This window comes from Pocillopora verrucosa, chromosome 11, assembly GCF_036669915.1.
Source record: "Pocillopora verrucosa isolate sample1 chromosome 11, ASM3666991v2, whole genome shotgun sequence".
Lineage (NCBI taxonomy): Eukaryota > Metazoa > Cnidaria > Anthozoa > Scleractinia > Pocilloporidae > Pocillopora > Pocillopora verrucosa.
Window position 1 is genome coordinate 16,776,589 of NC_089322.1, and position 18,594 is coordinate 16,795,182.

Consider the following 18,594-nt stretch of genomic DNA (forward strand, 5'->3'; position numbering starts at 1 on the left):
GTTAAGCACGTGACTAAGATTAGCCAATTAGAACAAGACACGAGCTTTGGCCGTGGAAAATTTTGGTTGGTTTGGATCGATTGAAAGCTGCATAGTACTTCCTTGCACTTCAAAGTTTAGCACAGATTTTGCGGTACTGCTGTCATTTACAGCTGTTTTATCTTGATTTCAAGGAATGGGAAGAAAATCGTACCTGCTAGGCCTCTTGGGGCTACTTCTTATTTCTTGTAAGTGTACTCTTGCTTTTTTTCGCGTAAGGAAAAGTTGAGTTTTGCAAGTATTTCAGTTAGCACAGTTTCCTCGAATAATTTTTATGCTTACGAAAAATTTTATTTCGTTTCAATGTACATGAAAGCAAATAGTCTTACGTCAGATTTGCAGAGAAGGTTTCGGTCGTTTTGTTTTAAAAGTAAGCTTCAGAGTATTCGGTCTGTGGGTAATTACAAAATTCGATACGTTTATATTGTCAAGTCACGATCGATTGCCTTTCGATTTCACCACTCGCTTGTGTCGATTGGAAACTGTCCATTAGCAACGTACTTATTGGCAACGATTTAGATTCATGTACGTCTACCGTCGGAAATATAACTCGGAAATTGTGGATATGATGAAACGAAACACGGTCCCAAAGGATAATTTAGACTTGTATACTTACATTGATGGTATTGTTTATTATACAATGTTTCTCTGGTATAACTTATTGACTTCAATTACATTTAAATGAATACTCTTATATAGAAAGTGAATTTACAACGAAATATTACATAGTTGAATTATTTTTCCTTAGAGTCACTAGATAATGTTTATTAGATTTCTAACTGAGATGATTTTGAGGGTTTGAGTTTTGGGAAATCCCTTCTTTTTCAAATCATGTTGGAGTGGATTATTTGAAAATTTTTAGGGTACACTTTCATGCATTTAGATATAAGAGGTGGCAAAAAGTTATTTCTGAAACAGCTTTAGTGGAAAACGTCTGCAAAAGCACTAATTTGGGAAGTTGCATTAGCTAATTGTTAGAAAAAGCACTCAAAACTTTTAAAAATCCAGCCCTTGAGATATGTCAACCTGTGATTGGATACTTGCTATCAACCAATAGGAATTGGCCAGATATGTCCAACATCTTGAAGATAAACAAATACTTGTAGCTCATAGAGATTGTCAACTATTTGAAAAGAAATTGAAAGAAATTTGTTTTTATTCAACTTATTTTATTTTATTTTTTCTTGTGCAATTTTAAGTTTCATTAACAATAACATTGTGGTCCACTTGAGCCCTTTGTTATAAACAATGTAGTTCTTTACCGCAGGTTTTTGAGTTAAGGGATTTTATGTGTTGTTTTGTTTGTTCACCTTACATACTTAAAAAGGTTTTCTCCAGATGTTTCATTTTCAGTTAATGGCATCTTATTGTTTCAAAAGCAAGAGAATTAAAAAATGGAATTATTTTATCTACCGATAAAACAAAATGTCTCTCATGTTGTTTGTAAAAGATACCTGTTTCATGACTATTAATTAATGTGATAATTACTTGGTGCTAAAGCTCTCAAGTTGATTTGCTGCTAGATTTTGAAATTTTTGTCTGCATAGCTTATAATTCTAATGCTGTGGGTATTATTTTCACGGGGAAAAATTGTGAAAAAATGACGCAATTATGACATGCATTTCTTTATTCTAAGCCAGAAATTCCACTGCAAGAAAGTGTCTGAAGCATTAGTGCAAAGGGAGTAATGAAATTTAGAAGGATAAATTATTATTTTGATAGGTACTTGACTGAAACAGTGGTTTGCTATCTTGAAAACAACAGTTTAAATCAGAGTGTAGGACTGAATTTATTTGCATGAGTCTTCAGAGCTCTGGGGAACATGTGCAATTGTTAAAGTAGCATCAGATGAGATTTTTGTCAGACTTTTCATGGTAGACTTAATTTTTCTGTTCCTTTTTTTTGCAGCTTTTTGCTTGGCAGAAGAAGAAAAGACAGAAGAACCAACAGAGACAGAACCACCCACAGTAGATGAAGATGTTGGAAAAAGTAGAGATGGATCTAAGACAGACGACGAAGCTGTCCAGAGGGAGGAGGAAGCTATCAAACTGGATGGTTTGAATGTGGCCCAGATGAAGGAACTTAGAGAGAAGGCTGAGAAACACACTTTCCAAGCTGAAGTTAGCCGAATGATGAAGCTGATTATCAATTCTCTGTACAGAAATAAGGAGGTAGGAGAAACTTGACAGCACTTTCTATGTTGACCATTTTGGACGTGTTATGGCGTAAGCAAGATCTGAGGAAAAAAACTACTGGCTCTAGGAACTCTAAAAAGTGGATGGTTGATGGATGATGTTTAGCCAGAATATTGACTTACAGCCAAAAACTCCACCTTGCGTAAAGTTGATAAATTGTGTACATTTTGGAAAGTCTTTAATATACAGTCAAATCTTAACTGTAATTTAATGAATGAGATGGGTTAGTGTTGGGTTCTGAACAAGCTTAAATTTCTTTGGCCAGTTAGCTTCATTGGCCACCATTCAAAATTTGTCTTAAGCCCTACTTGTACATGCAACTTGATCTTTAAATGTGCACTTTTCGAAATCTTGAAGGGTAGAAATACAAGCTTTATTCATACTGTTATACTGAACACTTTTACAAGAAAATTTGTTGTAGACTTCTTGATTATTTCATTAACCCATTGACATCCGATGCGCCCTCATGCGCCCAGAAATAAAACCCCTCTGAAATTCCAATGCGCCCTCATGCGCCCTGTCAGAAATGGCTTGTTTTGATTGGCTGTAGCTTAGAAACAAAACTCCCCTGGGTATTGAAAAGCAGTGAAACGTGACATGCAAAAAATAAGCTTTCGTTTGAGACCAAACTCACTATTCCATGTTAACCGTGCGATTTTTTGACAAATTTTTCAAAAATATGTCGTGGTCTAAGACATAGCTTCTGGAAGAATTGATGAAAGTTAATTTTCATCCGATGAAGAGCAAGAAGTCTTCGCTGGTTTTATTATCGAAGAAATTGAAAAAAGCAACAAGCTCGTCAAGCACAGCATGAACAAAACTTGCTTCGCAATGTGGATGACGAGATGGAAGACTTTTTCGACCTACGGTCTCAAGAAAGGGGAAGCGATTCCGATGTTGAGCTATACGCTAGTGAGGAGGAAGAAGGAAGCGACGAAAGTAGTGATGAAGAATCTGCCGCAGAAGAAAGCCGACCAAATGCTCTTCAATGGTCTAGCTAATTGCGACAAATTAATGTTGAGGAATTCTCCATTCGTCGTGGCCCGACCAGAGATCTCGGAGAAAATGCAACTGCCAAAGATTTCTTCAATGTATTTATCGACGATGCTTACATTGACGAAATCGTCCGATACACCGTTGCGTACGCTCGTTCGAAAGGGGATCGATCGTTCACATCTACTCAAGCGGAAATTTCAGCGTATCTCGGGCTAAACATTCTCATTGGAATCCATGAACTTCCTCAGCTGGCAATGTAATGGGATTCTGACGAGTTTGTTGGAGTTGATTGCTTAAAAAAAACGATCCCAGAGCACCGCTTCATGACTCTGGGGAAATATTTACATCTTGCTGACCCGACCGTAGAAGACCAAAACGATCTCCTCTGCAAAGTTTGCGCCCTTGTAACTTGCTTGGAGCAAAAGTTTGCCAAAGCGAAGAACATATATGCATTGTTCAAAGTGAAACTTTTCATTTAGGCGTAAAAATTGGTTTGTTCTTGCTCATGACTCGCAAAAAGTAATTTTATAGCTGCGCCTTGTGACGTGTCGCGATGTCGCTATGGCGGGCAAATTCAAAATTGACCCGCGTTAGAAAGTTTAGGATTCCTTTTGTTGAGGAGAAATTTGCGATCTGTCTTTTGGTGTTGTATTTGAGGGAAAGCTTTTTACATGATTCTGATGGAATAAGAGTGCAAAAGAGAGTCATCATACTGATAAATACTTTCAAAGCTGAAGGCAACCTTGCTAATGACTCACTGTACATCATGAAGTTGAATCCGTTCTCTAGCTTTAGAATTTTTTTGAGAGAGCCTGATGCTCAAGTTGAAAATAAAATTTGACAGGGGGAAAGTATATTATTTAATATGCAACTTTGTGCAGTTTCCCTTCAGTAGAGTGAAATGAAGACATTAAAATCTTAAATTATTTTGGCAGTGGTCTGTGTGTTCACTGTAGCAGCCATTTTCTCTGGAATTTCAGGGGGTGGTCTGAGCTCTAAGGTGTGGGGCTCAATGGGTTAATTTTGGTACCACCATTAGATGATGTCAATTTGTTCTTAGCATTATTTTTGATCAAAAATAAAAAGATACCTGGTAATAATCAGAGGTTGAAATTATCTTTTTTTTCTTTCAGATTTTCTTGAGAGAACTTATTTCCAATTCTTCTGATGCATTGGACAAGATCAGATTTTTGTCACTTACGGACAAGTCAGCCCTTGCAGCCACAGAGGAACTGTCAATTAAGATCAAAGCTGATAAGGAGAACAACATCCTTCATGTTACTGATACTGGCATTGGTATGACAAAAGATGATCTGGTCAAAAACCTGGGTACCATTGCCAAGTCAGGAACAAGCGAGTTTTTCCAGAAGATGGCGGTGAGAATTTTTCTGTACTTCCTTTTAATTTTGGTGTAAAATTGTTGAGATTTGACAGAAAGCGGAAATTTGGAGCAGGAAAACTGTAATAATCATCCTGCCATGGCTTAAATGTAGGCCTTTGATGCAGAGTGCAGCACACGCTAACCAAATTAGGACTTTGATGGTGTGGATGCTTACATTTGTAGATTTGATGCAAGTGTCTGGTAATTATGTCAGCTTAATTGTTCAGGGCAATATTCAAAACCCCACTTGTGTACTCCCTTTTTTCAAGGTCTCCCTTACAGTTATGTTTTCCCACAGTCATTTTTTGCAGTGCTGAGTGTTACATTAGTCATTTTGCTTTTGTCCCCATATCCTTAAAGCTTTACTTCATTGAATCTTCAGGATACTCAGTCTAGTGATCAGGCAAGTGATCTTATCGGTCAGTTTGGTGTGGGATTTTACTCAACTTTCCTTGTTGCCGACCGTGTGATTGTAACATCCAAGCACAATGATGACAAGCAGTACATTTGGGAGTCTGATGCAGCTTCCTTCAGCATCACAGAGGATCCTAGGGGTGACACCCTGAAAAGGGGAACAACTGTCAGGTGATTATATCCACTTTTCAAAGTATGTTAAACAATCTGTCCAAACATAGTGTATGCAGGGTGGTTTACCAGTATATTGTATATTTATCAAACACTTTGGCCTTTGGCTTTGAAGAAAAGGTGAAGCTTGGTTCCTTCTCACTGTTTTCTCCTTGTTCTTGACACCAGTTCTTTTCCTCTGGCGCTGTTACCTTATTTTGGTGGTCATTGTGATCATCTATTTCACAATCATTTTTTTTTTTTTACCCTTTATTTTAGGACAGATATTCCTATTATGTCTAATGTTGTATTTTTTGGGTAAAATATTTGTTTGAATCTGTGCATTTCAAGCGGAAATGCGTGTTTTTCCTTCCCCCTTCCATCCTCCACCTAGTTTTCAAAGAGTTTGACAAATGCTTTTTTAAGAAGCAAGATAATGCCTCATTATTTGAATTATTTGATTATGAATAAAATTGTGTTTTGTCCCATAGCCTTCACCTAAAAGAGGAAGCTCGTGACTTCCTTGAGCCCGACACCATCAAAGACCTTGTCAAGAAGTACAGTCAGTTCATCAACTTCAACATTTACCTGTGGACCAGCAAGACTGAGGAAGTGGAGGAACCAGTTGAGGAGGAAGCTGCTGAAGACAAGAAAGCTGATGAAGCTGCTGAAGATAAGAAAGATGAAGAGAAGGAAGAGGAGAAGAAAGATGAAGACAAAGAAAAGGAAGACAAAGATGATGATGCAGAGGTGGAGGAGGAATCAGAGGAAAAGGAGAAGAAACCAAAGACTAAAAAGGTTTGTCTGCTGCAGGTTAAGTAACCCTTAGCACCAGTTTGCAAATTCTCCACACTGTTCTTTAAATGTTTTCTTTGTCACTTCCATGAAGAATTTACACAATGATCAAGAGCCTTTTGACCTAGCCATCATTTCTTTTATTCTCATTGCGTTTATGTTTAATTCACGAATGATACTGTTGGGAGAAATAAGATGCCTATCACTGTCAGGGTTTGAAGTGTGAAGGAACTTTTCTCTCTAAGAGAGTAGGAGGATTAGCCCTCATAGGAACTGTACTTGTGGCAAACAAATTATCTTTAGAAGGAAGTTTTACTGACAAGTGTTTTGCAAATTTAAACTTAAAGTTTGGAGTCTGCAGACTGCAATTGATATGGAAGTTACAAAGTTACAATTGGATGGAAATTAATGAAGTCACCTTTTTGTTACTTTTGTTTATTTTTTTATGTTGTTGTTTTTTAGGTGGAAAAGACCACCTGGGACTGGGAACTTATTAACACAAACAAACCCATCTGGAGCCGAAAACCCAAAGATGTCAAAGATGAAGAATACAATGAATTTTACAAATCGTTCACTAAGGTATCTTCTGGAACTGTGCTATGTGTTCTGAAAGACTGATTTAACTTGTACAGTTGTTATTGAGTAACAAACCAGTGTGTAACTTGGAATTCTGTGATCTAAAGTTTCTTTTCACTTTTTGACTTTTTTCTTGGATTGTTTCTTTCCCATGCCATGAAAAATCATTTTATATTAATAAGAAAGATGAAGATAAAAAATCTGTGAGTCAATAAGTCGGTAAATGTGTAACTATAGAGGTTTTGTGTGGAACGTAACAATTTGTGTTATTTTTCCAAGTTGTTTTATTTGTGGTAAAGGTGTACGCTTTATGGTTGCATGGAGTATGTCATAGGTTGAGTAAAAATGTACTTAAAAATAATTTGCTGCCTATTGCACTAACTTTCCAAAATCTCATGGTTTTAATGACACCAATACTGTATTACATATTAACAATGAATGTTATTTATCAGGATCATGATGAGCCTCTTGCCAAGACCCACTTTGTAGCTGAGGGTGAAGTCACATTCCGTTCAATCCTCTATGTGCCAAAATCCGCTCCAAACAACCTTTTCTCTGAATATGAAGAAGATGGATCAGATCAAGCTGTATGTGCGTCGTGTCTTCATCACTGACAACTTTGAAGATATGATGCCCAAGTATCTTTCCTTCATCCGTGGTGTTGTGGATTCTGATGACCTGCCTCTCAACGTCAGTCGTGAAAATCTTCAACAGCACAAACTTCTGAAGGTGATCAAGAAGAAGCTTGTACCGAAAGGCTCTGGACATGATCAAGAAGATCCCCAAGGAAGAATACATGGATAAATTCTGGAAGGAATTCAGCACAAGGTTTATAATTTTCTTGCATTATTTTTTTTCTTTTTTTGTTCAGCCTCTTCAAGTTTGCCCAAAAATCAAAGCTGCTAAAATTGATCTCATCCTTGATTTTTATTAGTTTCAATAGTTTCCTTGGATTGAATCTCCTTGAAATAAACTGAAATTTTTGTTTTCATTGTAGCATCAAGTTAGGTGTGATGGAGGACCACTCCAACAGGACCAGATTGGCCAAATTGCTCCGATTCTTTTCTTCTAATTCTGAGAAGGACATGACAAGCCTGGCTGATTATCTTGAGAGGATGAAGGAAAAACAAGACGCAATCTATTTCATGGCAGGAACCAGCCGAAAGGAGGTGAGATCCTGCACAATAATAGAAATCAGGCCCAGTTGTTAAGGGGATGACAGTGCTCTTCAGTGGATAAATCACTAACCATCTAGATTTATCCAGTGGATAGGGTTATCCACACCACCAGGGCCAGCTGTTAAATACTCTCATACCAGAGCTGATTGCATGATTAGGTTAGTTATCTTATGAATGGAAAGGTTGTATCAGAAGAGCTTTTCCCACTTTGCTTGAGTTGTTAGTTGGTTAAAGATGATGCACTAAGGTTACTTCAAAAAATTCTGCTCAAAAGTTTCAAAATTTTGAATATTTTATAATTTTTAAGCTTTACAGTGATATATATTTTTCCATGGTCTCTTTCAAAGTAGTGTGCGTATGAAAATTTTTCTAGGAGGCAACCTAATTTGTTGGTAGTAACTTTAATGTGCTTGCATACCTTCACATGTACAGGTTTTGTTGTACCTACACACATATATATATATATATATATATATATATATATATATATATATATATATATATATAATTCTACATATATATTGATGCACTGTTGTCATGTTTATTGAAAGGTTGAAAGCTCTCCATTTGTGGAACGTCTGCTCAAGAAGGGTTATGAAGTGCTCTACTTAATTGAGCCAGTTGATGAATACTGCATCCAGAGTCTGCCCGAGTTTGAAGGCAAGAAATTCCAAAATGTAGCCAAGGAAGGTTTGAAGATCGGAGAAGAATCAGAGAAACAGAAGAAGAAGCTAGAAGCCTTGGAGAGCACATACGAGCCTCTGCTAAAATGGCTGAAGGAGGACGCTCTGAAAGATCTGATTGAGAAGGCTGCCATCTCACAGCGATTGGATGAGTCACCCTGTGCTCTTGTTGCCAGCTCTTATGGTTGGTCTGGAAACATGGAACGAATTATGAGGTCGCAGGCTTATGCCAAGAGAGAAGACCCAAGTAATGAGTAAGTGGGAAGGAACTGTAGAAACCATTATATTCAAAGTTGATAGGCTGCAGATTACTTTATCCAGTCCATTTTTGTGGTGCACATGCATAGTTCATGTAGTTGTATTCTTTAACTTCTGAAGTCAAGTTGGTTTTCTTTGCTGCAACCATTAGGCAAGGTTGTCAAAAGAAGATGGCAACTGGTGCATTTCCCTGTCTACTCTGAAAAACCTGTCAGTTATTTCAAATGCTTGTGGCTCAGTTTTCAGTATGGGGGCATGAAAATGTGCTGCCTACATGTACTTTGTATCATAGCTGGTTACTCAAAATCTTTTTGACAACCTGGTTTATGTTGCCAAAGTATCTGAGTGTTTGATGGACATGCACATTTGTGCCAACAACCTTTTCATTTTAAAATGGCATGGATTTTCTTGCTACTTCCCTTTCCCATTTGCCATGCATTCCACCTGGCATATGTTAGTAAAAAGTAGCTACAGTGATCTGGCATGATAGTTAAGACCAACTGTTATGTTAATGAAGCTGGTGTTACTGTTACTGCCATCATTTCACTCATTGCAAACTTGTTTCAAAATCAAGACCTTATTATACTCTGTTGTTCACGTTTCTGCATTTGACCACCTCCCTGAACCAGAGATGTTGTTTTTGTTGCCCATAAACTGATTGCTCTCAGGAAACAAGGGGTTGATTGATTTTGTACAAAATTTCTTTCAGATATTATGCCAACCAAAAGAGAACATTGGAGGTTAACCCAAGACATCCATTGGTCAAGGAGCTTCTGAAAAGAGTGGAAACTGACAAAGAGGATAAAACTGCTAAAGATCTTGCCCGTGTGCTCTTTGAAACTGCTACTTTGAGATCTGGATACATGGTCAAGGTTGGTGTAATTAGCTTTAACCCTTGACAGCCTAACATCATTATCCATATTCTCCTTGCTGTTCTCTATAGATTTCTTCAGTACCAGCAATGAGAATTTGTGTAACAATGAAAGCTTCCTAGCTTGGTGATCATTCCTGCAATTCTCATTGTATTAACAAATGACTCGGCATTATTAATGTTAGGAGAAATTAGATGCGGGTCACTCTAAGGGTTCAAAGGGTTGTTAGCCTAGAAGAAACTCCTGCTTGTGGGTAGAAATGAGACATTTGATTCAGACTAGCTGCTCTTTCAGTACGAAACTCCTCTTCATCATCAGCAAAATGGCCTCTTGTGCGGCATCTCAGTATCCACGGTTGATAATTTGCTTAATTCCTGTCAATTATTTACTTGATGTATTAGAATTGAAAGAAGAGCTTGTACTGAGGAAATTAATTCTGCTGTGGTACATATTTATTTACATTGTGAATCTTTGTTCAGGACTCCCAGGACTTCGCTGGACGTATCGAACGCATGCTTCGTCTTAGCATGGGAGTAGACCTGGAAGCCATGGTGGAACCCGAGGAGGAAGAGGCCGAGGAGAAGGAGGAAGAAGACAAGGATACAGAGGAGGTTGATGCAGAGGGAGACAAAGATGAGGAGAAGACAAAGGAGGAATCAGCAGCCAGCGAAGAGACACCATCAGAAGGAGAGACAAAGACAGAGGAGAAAGAAGATGAAGTGGAGGTAAACTACAAATAGTTAGTCTGTCCATAGATGTTCTATCATTTCAGGGAGGAGGAGGGAGGGGGGTAGGGAGGTTGAGAAGGAAGCTTAGCGACGTATTACTTTCCAAGTTGTGACACTTACATGTAACAGGTCAAAAGAAAACCAAAATTGCCCCAAAGTATTAAACGCCCAAGTTAAAATGTGTATCAGTTGAGTTGTCATGCCGAACGTTGAAGAAGAATGGTCCACAATGAAATAACACCACATTTTTTTCCCTTCTAGGGAGAATCAAAAGAAGCCCCGGCTGAAGCAAAGGATGAACTTTAACCACTCAAAGAATACTTAAAAACTTTGTTAGACTTTATTACAGTTTGGATGCGTTCGAGAGATGGTGCTGTTTGTCGCGGTTGTACAAAAATATGGCGGCCTAAGCCTCTTCGGAATGAGTATATTTATAAGAAAGATGTCAGATTTTCGGGAAAAATATATTGGAGATGCTTTTTTTGTAAGCTGCTTCATGTTTTTGTTTCACCAAGTCACTTAGAATCTTGTAATTTCGTATACAAAAACAATAAAATCGGCGTTACAAAAGATAGATCTTTTCCCTGAACCTCTACTGAAGTTGATTCCCTTGTCTGTGCGTGCCACCTTATTGGTTAAATTTCTTGTGCTGTGAATTGCATTCTTGAAAAGAATAGTTTTAGACAAGGTTAATAAAAATTCATTTATATGAAACTGTCTTGAGTATGTACATCTTGAATTACATTCAATTTCCTTGACTTGTGAAAGATTTGAACAAGACATACAAGTAATATTACGGGGGGGAGGGATGGTAACAATTCCAGCCAGTTCTACTTCGCACCCAGGGTCTCGCTCTATGGGGAAGACGAGAGATCCTGGAAACGTTGTTAGTTGGGGTTTCCTGGTTAAATTTTCGCTGAGGCAAAATTATTACTACTGTTTTGTTGGCTGATTCGTACATGTAGAAAAATTGAACTCGAGCTTGAATTTTCACATTTTAAAGAGGGTCAGGTTGTTGTGAAGGTTACGTAAGTTTGTTCCCTCATGACAATCCTTAGTCAGTGACAATGGGATGTACGTAGCAGCTGCTGAGCAGTTTCCTTCCGGAAACCAAACCTTGACGATAGCAAGAACTCAGAATCAATATTGAGACGCACTGGCCTGGCGGAAATCAACTCTCGAAGACGCCTTAGTTAACGGTCGACTTCTGACGCCTTCTAAAGCAAGCAGCTCTTTCTCTTTCCCGCTTCCTTTTCCACTAAACTTGGCGCCTACATCAACAGTTTCCAGGGACATGAGTGCGCGTCTGATTGTCTTGGTCTCTGCGTGATAAACGCCTTGTTTTGACGTGCGTATGTCCAATGCCCGCTGGAAAAGTAACTTTGCTTCTCTTATAGCATCTTTCGTGCCTTTAGCTTGAAGAAGCTTCCCTGGAAATTGAGAAAGAAGAGCCTATAAAATTTCGGCTGGTGTAGTTAAACTGCGTCGGAAAACAAAAACAATAAAAATACAAGTAAAACTGACTCAGTCAGCCAAAGCTAAACAGGATTCATTTATAAATCCAAGTTACGTTGAAGTCCACAAAGTGGACCACGTATTGAAAGCTCTTGGCTCCAGTCCTATGTGAGGTCATTGATTTGAGTAGGTGGACGAGACACACCCAGGAGGGGGAAGGGGTTCCGATAAATTGTTAAGAAACCTCACAAGAGGTGAGTAAAGGGGATGAGTTTCTTAAGAAACTGTGGTGCTGCGTCGGTGGGAGAGCGTAACAAGGAAAATTTGGTATTATCAACTGAGTTGATAACAAATTGGCCAGCGAAGTGCTAGCGCTAGAAACGTCAGCTTTGAAACTTCTACAAGATGTGGATTGGCCTCCCATCCGGGAGGCGAAAAGCTGAGAGGTGGTGGCCATAAAACTTTCATGGTAGAAGCTTTGAAGTCCATATATCGAACCCATTAATAACTTCGCACTTACCTAACTTGAATAATGTATTCGCGACCAGTAAATGTGATTGTCCCAAGAAATCTTCACGCATGTGCAAAGCTCGGCGAAACATTTCCTCCGCTGTAGCGACATCCGGGGATTCTGCTGCGTCTGAACATGAAAGCGAGGCCAATGCATCATAAATCTCAGCAACCAGTGGATGACACGAGCCGTACCACTGTTCGCGCATACTGAGTGATTTGCGGAATAAGGACTCTGCGTCTTCCCTTCGCCTCTGCCTTGCAGCTAACAATCCCATATGAGAATAAACGCTGCTTTGGCCTAAGACAGTTTAAAAAAGATAAAAGTGGTAAATTTGAGCTTTACTGTCGTATAAAAGAAGGATCAGGGCTGTCAATCAGTGTAAAAGTACAAGGCAACGTCGAAACAGTTCTGCATGGAGACTAAGTAAATACCAATTAATTCCCTGTTAAGGACATACCAGGAAACATTTGAGCAATTTTCATATGCCTCAATGCTTCATCCAAGATGGTGCCAATGTTCCCTGATCCCAGCTCCTCTGCCTTTTCTCGTTCTCTTCCGGAATTCGGTGTCTTCACTCTTCCACTACGAGTAGGTGCTCGTGATCGGCTGTGGACTTCCGGTGGGAGAGGCACGTGACTTGGTAACTGGCAGAGTGCGTTATAATTCAGAAGACGACCAATCAGAGCTTCGTGTTCAACCTGGAAGCCAATAAATGCAACCATAAACGAATCAAACTAACTAACAGGAGGTGATTCCTAAGAAAGTGAGGCATTTCACCTGGCATTGATATTTCGGTAAAACCCTAAGCCATAGTTGAAAGCTAGCGCATATAATACAGCTGTTAAACGTCTGCGCATGCGAAAACGTTGATTAGTATGCTTTCAAGCTCTTAGAATCAAGGTGTTTCACGAGTAACAAACAAACGCTCAAGCCAGTAAGCCACGATGTTCTAAAAGCGTATAACTTTCTTGGTAGAGCTCAAAACAGAAGAGTAAATCAATAGGGAACCCTTACTTAAATAAGCTTTCTCTTCGATAAGTCTCTTGGGTTCCTAGATAAGTTCGTGGTGAAATATAACTTTAGTTGCAGTACTACCATGTGGTACTGTTTAATGTGCTGTACAAGGTAGAACTAACTTTCACTTTCAAATGTTGTTTCAAAAATTAGAGTATTGAAGATAGAAAAAGCGTCTCACCAAATCGGAAGTACGAGCCATTTCCCCTGCAGACTTAAATGCACCGTTAAACCAAAACGCCGCCTTGCTCGGCTCAGACAGTTTAAGATAAAAATTCCCCAATGACTCCTGTATATCGCACATCAAGTAAATGTCCTTTACTGAGATCACGGGATAAGCCATCTTGTAGGCGTTCAAAAGAAAGGTGTGTGCCATCTGATCGTGACCGTTTTCCCCCAGAAATTTCCCTGCGAAATAGTGCACGAGCGCTATTTCGAGTTGAGACAAGGCATCATCGTTCGCCTTTCGGCATAACTTATCAATGGCCGAAGAATCGTTCGTTTTAGAGGAGGCAGATCCGACTTCTCGAGTAGTAACTTCCTTGGATTCATCTTGCAGTCTCTCTGACGATTGAATTGCCATTTGATAGAGAACCTCTTCAGGCTTCCGATTCGCCTTTTTTAAAACTCTCCAGTATGAATGAAGATCGATTTTTCTTCGTTTTTCACTTGATGAGTTTAGGAGCCTCACGAATACCCTCGGCTCACAAATCGTTTTACACAATGCCTCCATGTTTCCACCCATGTTGAGTTGCCATGGTAATTCGTCCATCGTGCGCCCGGATGAAGGCTGTGTGGAAAAGAGACTCGTGAGAACTGTGTGACCCTGCTGTTTCTGTCGCTCCCAGCTCCCTTTAAATAGGGGTGAGACCGGGCGCTCCTGGGATGGGGAGGTCAGATTACCCAGCAAGGCAATTTCTATGGCACCGCGAGCGGACTGGTGAGGGAAAGTCAACAACCCAGACGGCATTTCAATTAGCACGTGTTCTGCAATCAAACGGAGCATTTCCCAATGAGCCATAGTTACTTCATAGTTCCTCACGTATCCCATGATCATTAAGGCGCTTAAAGCCTCGTGTTCAGATAAACCCTCACGTGATAGGACAAAGAGCCTTAGCACGTCAGCCACCCAGCCACTATTCATACGATCACGCGACACCTGCGCCTTTATGGCGGGAACAGGGCCTCTGGAAACCGCTGGACGCAACCAACCGTACTCGTGGGTCCAACGACGAAATATCAAACTCCACAAATCAAATAGGGTTGACGCGTGTACATATGACTCCAATAACTTCTCGGCGTTCTTGTGCGCACCAAAAACACGCAATTCACAAGCCAGCGCAACGTAATATAACGGAAGATGCGCCAGGCTAGAGGAAGTAATCTTGGAAATCCGGGATGAGTCTAAAAAATTGTAGTTTGACCCTACATACTCCCTTATCAGGTCAGTCTTTCCTCTAACATCAAACAAATGAGGCACGTCGATGCAGTTGACATCTTTACGCTGTGAGAGAGCACGATAGGTCATATCAGATTTGGTCGTAGTAATAATGACTCTGCAGGAGACTGGAACGCAGGATGGAAGCCATTGCATCTCTTTTACTGTAAATGCGGGGACGTCCAAAGCATGCCCCAAGTGGTCTCCTCCGTCTAAAACAATGACAGACGGCCCAAGAGTTAAAGCCGCCCTAAACGCCTCAGTGACACGCGTGAAGTCGCTGAGATCTTTAATGTCGTTGGAGTCATCGAGGTCGGAATCAAGATAATGAAGCCGCAGTTCACTTGTGCAGCGGCGCATGAAGTTGGTGACGTCAGTACTACCGGAATCACAGCCGACAAAGTGAGGAATGGTGACGAGTTGGGGATGACTAGCAGTGATCAGTTTGAGCCAATGGGAAACGAGGGTAGATTTACCGCAGCCACTCTCACCTAAAAACAGCAAAGATTTTGTTTAGAAAGACTTTTTTACCAGCAGTATTAATTGCAATATTACAAAAAGTGATGAAAACAAAACAACAACAAAAAAGAGACATGTAACTATACATTCAGTCAGATTCAGAGGATTAGAAAACGTGCCAAAAGTGCTGACTAAGCCCTCTAAATCCTAATATCAGTATTCATATTCTCCACAATGTTCTCTAAAAATTTCCTATAGTTCTGACAATGAGTTTTTCTTTAACAATCAAAAACTTCTGTAGTTGGTGATCAGCCTTTCCTCTAAACCCTAAGCTTACACTCTAAAGTCAGTATGCATATTCTCCATACTGTTCTCTATAAATTTCCCAACGAGCTGATAAAAAGCATTTCAATAAATGTATTGGAGCTTTGAGTTGATGGTTATTTCCTTTGTTCTCATGACATTCATGTTTGATTCAGGGTGATATTGTGAGGGGAAACTAAATGCTGGTCACTCTTAAAGGTTAAAAGGTTAAAAGAGCAAAAAGTAACAGAATGTGTATCTTGAAAATTTTGGCCTCAATTTGGTTAATTATGTGACCATCTCAACCTTTTCCACTTTTGTAACATCTTGGTTTGTAAGAGCCTCTTTTGTGACCAGTTATCTTAATCAGTATCTCAGTCTAATGGTAGTTTTATACCACAAAAAAAAAATCAAATTTCTTGACTTTGTTAATTGAAATATTGTCTGTTTTGCATCCACTTGTCTGATCTACACTTGAATAGAACAAGTCTTTTTATATACCTGCAAGCACCAACACAGGTGGAAGGGTTTCCTTCTCACTGCCAGGAAGACTAGTCATGAAAGTCCCCAGTACTGCAGAAGGTACCATCATACTGCTTCTTCTTTTAATTCCCTGTTCAACCTCCGCATGGAGGCTAAGCACCTCTACCATCTCTCTGATCCTTGGTGTCCTCACAAATACCTGTCGTCGGGCCTCAGCAAAGGCCTCGTGAGCAGACCACTCACGGAAGACTTCTGATTCTGTGCTCCTGAACACATGTGGATCGATTGGAGGGTACAACAAGTCAATGATTGCCATCCAATCTTTGATCAGCAGATCACCTAGCTCCTCTAGAGTTGTATAGTGGCGTACAGGCAACTCTGATGGATAAAAAATAATATTAATATTAGTATTATATGAGACTGATTTGAGTAATGACAGGCTTATTCCATCTCTGTAGCATACATTGACTGGGAGAAATTTCTGCCACAGTAACTGTAATAGCTACCTAATCGTTAAAAATACAAAAAGCTTGTTCAAGACATTTAATTTGAGGCCTGTAAGCAGGCTCAAGCAGAGCCTAATAAGCGGAGTAGTGGAGAAGCCTATGTGACTCAAGCTGACGAGTAAAGAGAGCTACAAGGGGTCTTGGTCAACACCCTTCCCAGAGGCTTGCAAGCTGCTCATGAAGTTTGTAAAACTTGCACAGTGACATTTCACAGAAAGGAACAAAGGCATAAGAATAATCAAAGACTCACAAGAATTCCTTGATAATTTTCACATAACTATGATATGTATGTGTACTGTAGTTAATTAAAAAGGTTCATTTTGATCATGGTTTTGGTAATTCTATAAAAAATTGGAGCTACAAAGCCCTCCCTTCCCCCAAATCTACCCTCCACACTTTTGATTTTGATGAAGACTGGTACTGGTTGGTAGGTGGGTGACACTGATCCAGCCAGAGATAAACCTCGGTTTCCATAGCATGATGGGACTGAGAGAACAATGGAGGAGGAGGACGCACACCCCTACCCCTTCCCTATATCACCCTGTTATTACCATTTTTTTGATAAAATGAACCAATCCTAACCAGTCACAGAGGAGGAAAAGAAGTAAGAGTTGGTATTTAGCTGTGTCAGTTAACAACAATAGTAAAATACTGACATCACAAACCTGTGTCAATGGTCTGTTGTTTCAGTTCCCTCAGTTTCCTTGCAGCATATTCACTCTCTGGCTTGTAAACTGTTGAAACACTTTCTTTCTGGCTGGGATCAATGTCCTGAAGCTTTTCCTCCAAATGGGTGGGGTTGCGGAAATAGAAGTAACCATAATCATATTTCTTACGGAAGGATGCTTGTACAATTTCCAACTCAGTGATGCTGTTATATCTAAAAGTAAAGAGATCTGACTTCAGCTATCTGGCTACAAAGTTGAATACTACAAAGTGTATGTTGCATGATCTCTCATAATTCTTTTATTACAATACAGAATAAAATCTATTTTTTGCGAAGAGTACAGATAGAGAAGTGTCCATTAAGTATTTTTGCCGCAGACAAGGTTTAAATCTCATGTTCTCATAGTAGGAGGGCTTAGACATAAAAGTGCTGAACAGTTTTATCTCCCTACTAACACTCTTACTTTTAAAACCGAATGGAGAGAAACAGTATTTTAAATGATAAATATTCAGACTCTCCTTCAGAGCAGATCATCCAGCAATAAAGTAAGGAGAATTGACAAACTTACAAGCTGAATTCTCTAAACTGGTTTACAATGAAATGTATGGAGACTCTATGGGAGAATAACTCATCAGATCTGTACCTGTTGTCTTCTTCAAGTAACCATTCGTATCCACAAGCAGCAGCTGTCTCAAAGTTCTTGTCCAGCCATTCTTCTGTAGCAGGATCCTTCACTTCAGACTCCGCAGCTCTATGAACACCGTACCTATCTCCCAACAAGCAAATGAAAAACGGAGCACATCGTCCGATACTGTCCAAACATAAGCGGAGAACATGTTCACTATTTTGCTGAGATTGGCTCTTATTCCAGCGCAAATCAACGGGAATAAACGACGTACCACGCTCGTTACATATCTTGTTTAGCTGAGGGAATATTTTCTCTTGCAAGAAGTCACGTTCCGCATGAAAATCCTTAAAAGTTGAGCACACGAAGGGTCGAATGACTTGACGTCGAGCGGTTTCACTTCTCGCCGTACACAAACTAGAGCCGTCGCGTAGTTTTGGCATCGATCACGAAAAAATAAGAGCTAATCAAAAGAATCTCACCGTTTCCTTTTCTCTAAATGAGAATTATTGACAAGACGTTCACAAAATGACTTTATCAAGAGACAATTACTGTCCCCTCAACAGTCGGTCTTTGTTCGAAGAAACACAACAAACTCCAAGAGCAACGAGAATATTACCGAGTACCCACTGGATACTAGGCAACGTTCAGCAAATAAGACCTGGCACGGGTAGAGACGGGAGTTACACCTCTCACCAGAGCTCAAGAAATTTCTGGATCAACGTGGCGTAAGGAGAGTCATTTAATTTCTGCAGCTAATTCCTTTCTTTTCAAAAATTGTCTATGTGTACATCTTCATATCCTAACGATGTCAACATGGAAACTTTTACCTTAATATTGACCAATCATATCACGCGTCATTGGT

The 18,594-nt window shown here is 39.6% G+C and overlaps 2 protein-coding genes and 1 pseudogene across 2 annotated transcripts; 2 read left to right on the plus strand and 1 right to left on the minus strand.

Annotated features, from left to right (window-relative positions):
• Positions 1–67: 67 nt before the first annotated feature.
• LOC131774228 (endoplasmin-like) lies at positions 68–10,979 on the plus strand. Its single transcript, XM_059090237.2, is given in 14 exon segments — positions 68–227; positions 1,948–2,210; positions 4,364–4,606; positions 4,994–5,196; positions 5,667–5,973; positions 6,433–6,549; positions 6,999–7,108; positions 7,110–7,296; positions 7,298–7,374; positions 7,544–7,715; positions 8,276–8,661; positions 9,375–9,537; positions 10,017–10,262; positions 10,527–10,979. Coding segments are annotated over 14 exon segments (2,571 nt in total). The 5' UTR covers positions 68–175; the 3' UTR covers positions 10,572–10,979.
• On the plus strand, positions 2,454–3,709 carry LOC136284439 (piggyBac transposable element-derived protein 5-like; annotated as a pseudogene).
• Positions 10,976–18,310, minus strand: LOC131774227 (tetratricopeptide repeat protein 41). Its single transcript, XM_059090236.2, has 7 exons — positions 17,748–18,310; positions 17,103–17,317; positions 15,950–16,309; positions 13,430–15,177; positions 12,692–12,932; positions 12,241–12,531; positions 10,976–11,695 (listed from the first exon to the last, which is right to left on the minus strand). The coding sequence occupies exons 1-7, from the start codon at positions 18,170–18,172 to the stop codon at positions 11,406–11,408; spliced, it is 3,570 nt and encodes a 1,189-aa protein (XP_058946219.2). The 5' UTR covers positions 18,173–18,310; the 3' UTR covers positions 10,976–11,405.
• Between the last annotated feature and the right edge of the window lie 284 nt (positions 18,311–18,594).

Bases quoted from the DNA above. Each gene is read 5' to 3' on its own strand.
- LOC131774227 (XM_059090236.2), bottom strand. From the start codon at position 18,172: ATGCCAAAACTACGCGACGGCTCTAGTTTGTGTACGGCGAGAAGTGAA. The intron at 15,178-15,949 runs GTATATAAAAAG...TGCTGTTTTTAG, and splicing joins ACCTGTGTTGGTGCTTGCAG to GTGAGAGTGGCTGCGGTAAA. The intron at 12,532-12,691 runs GTATGTCCTTAA...AAACTGTCTTAG, and splicing joins AATTGCTCAAATGTTTCCTG to GCCAAAGCAGCGTTTATTCT.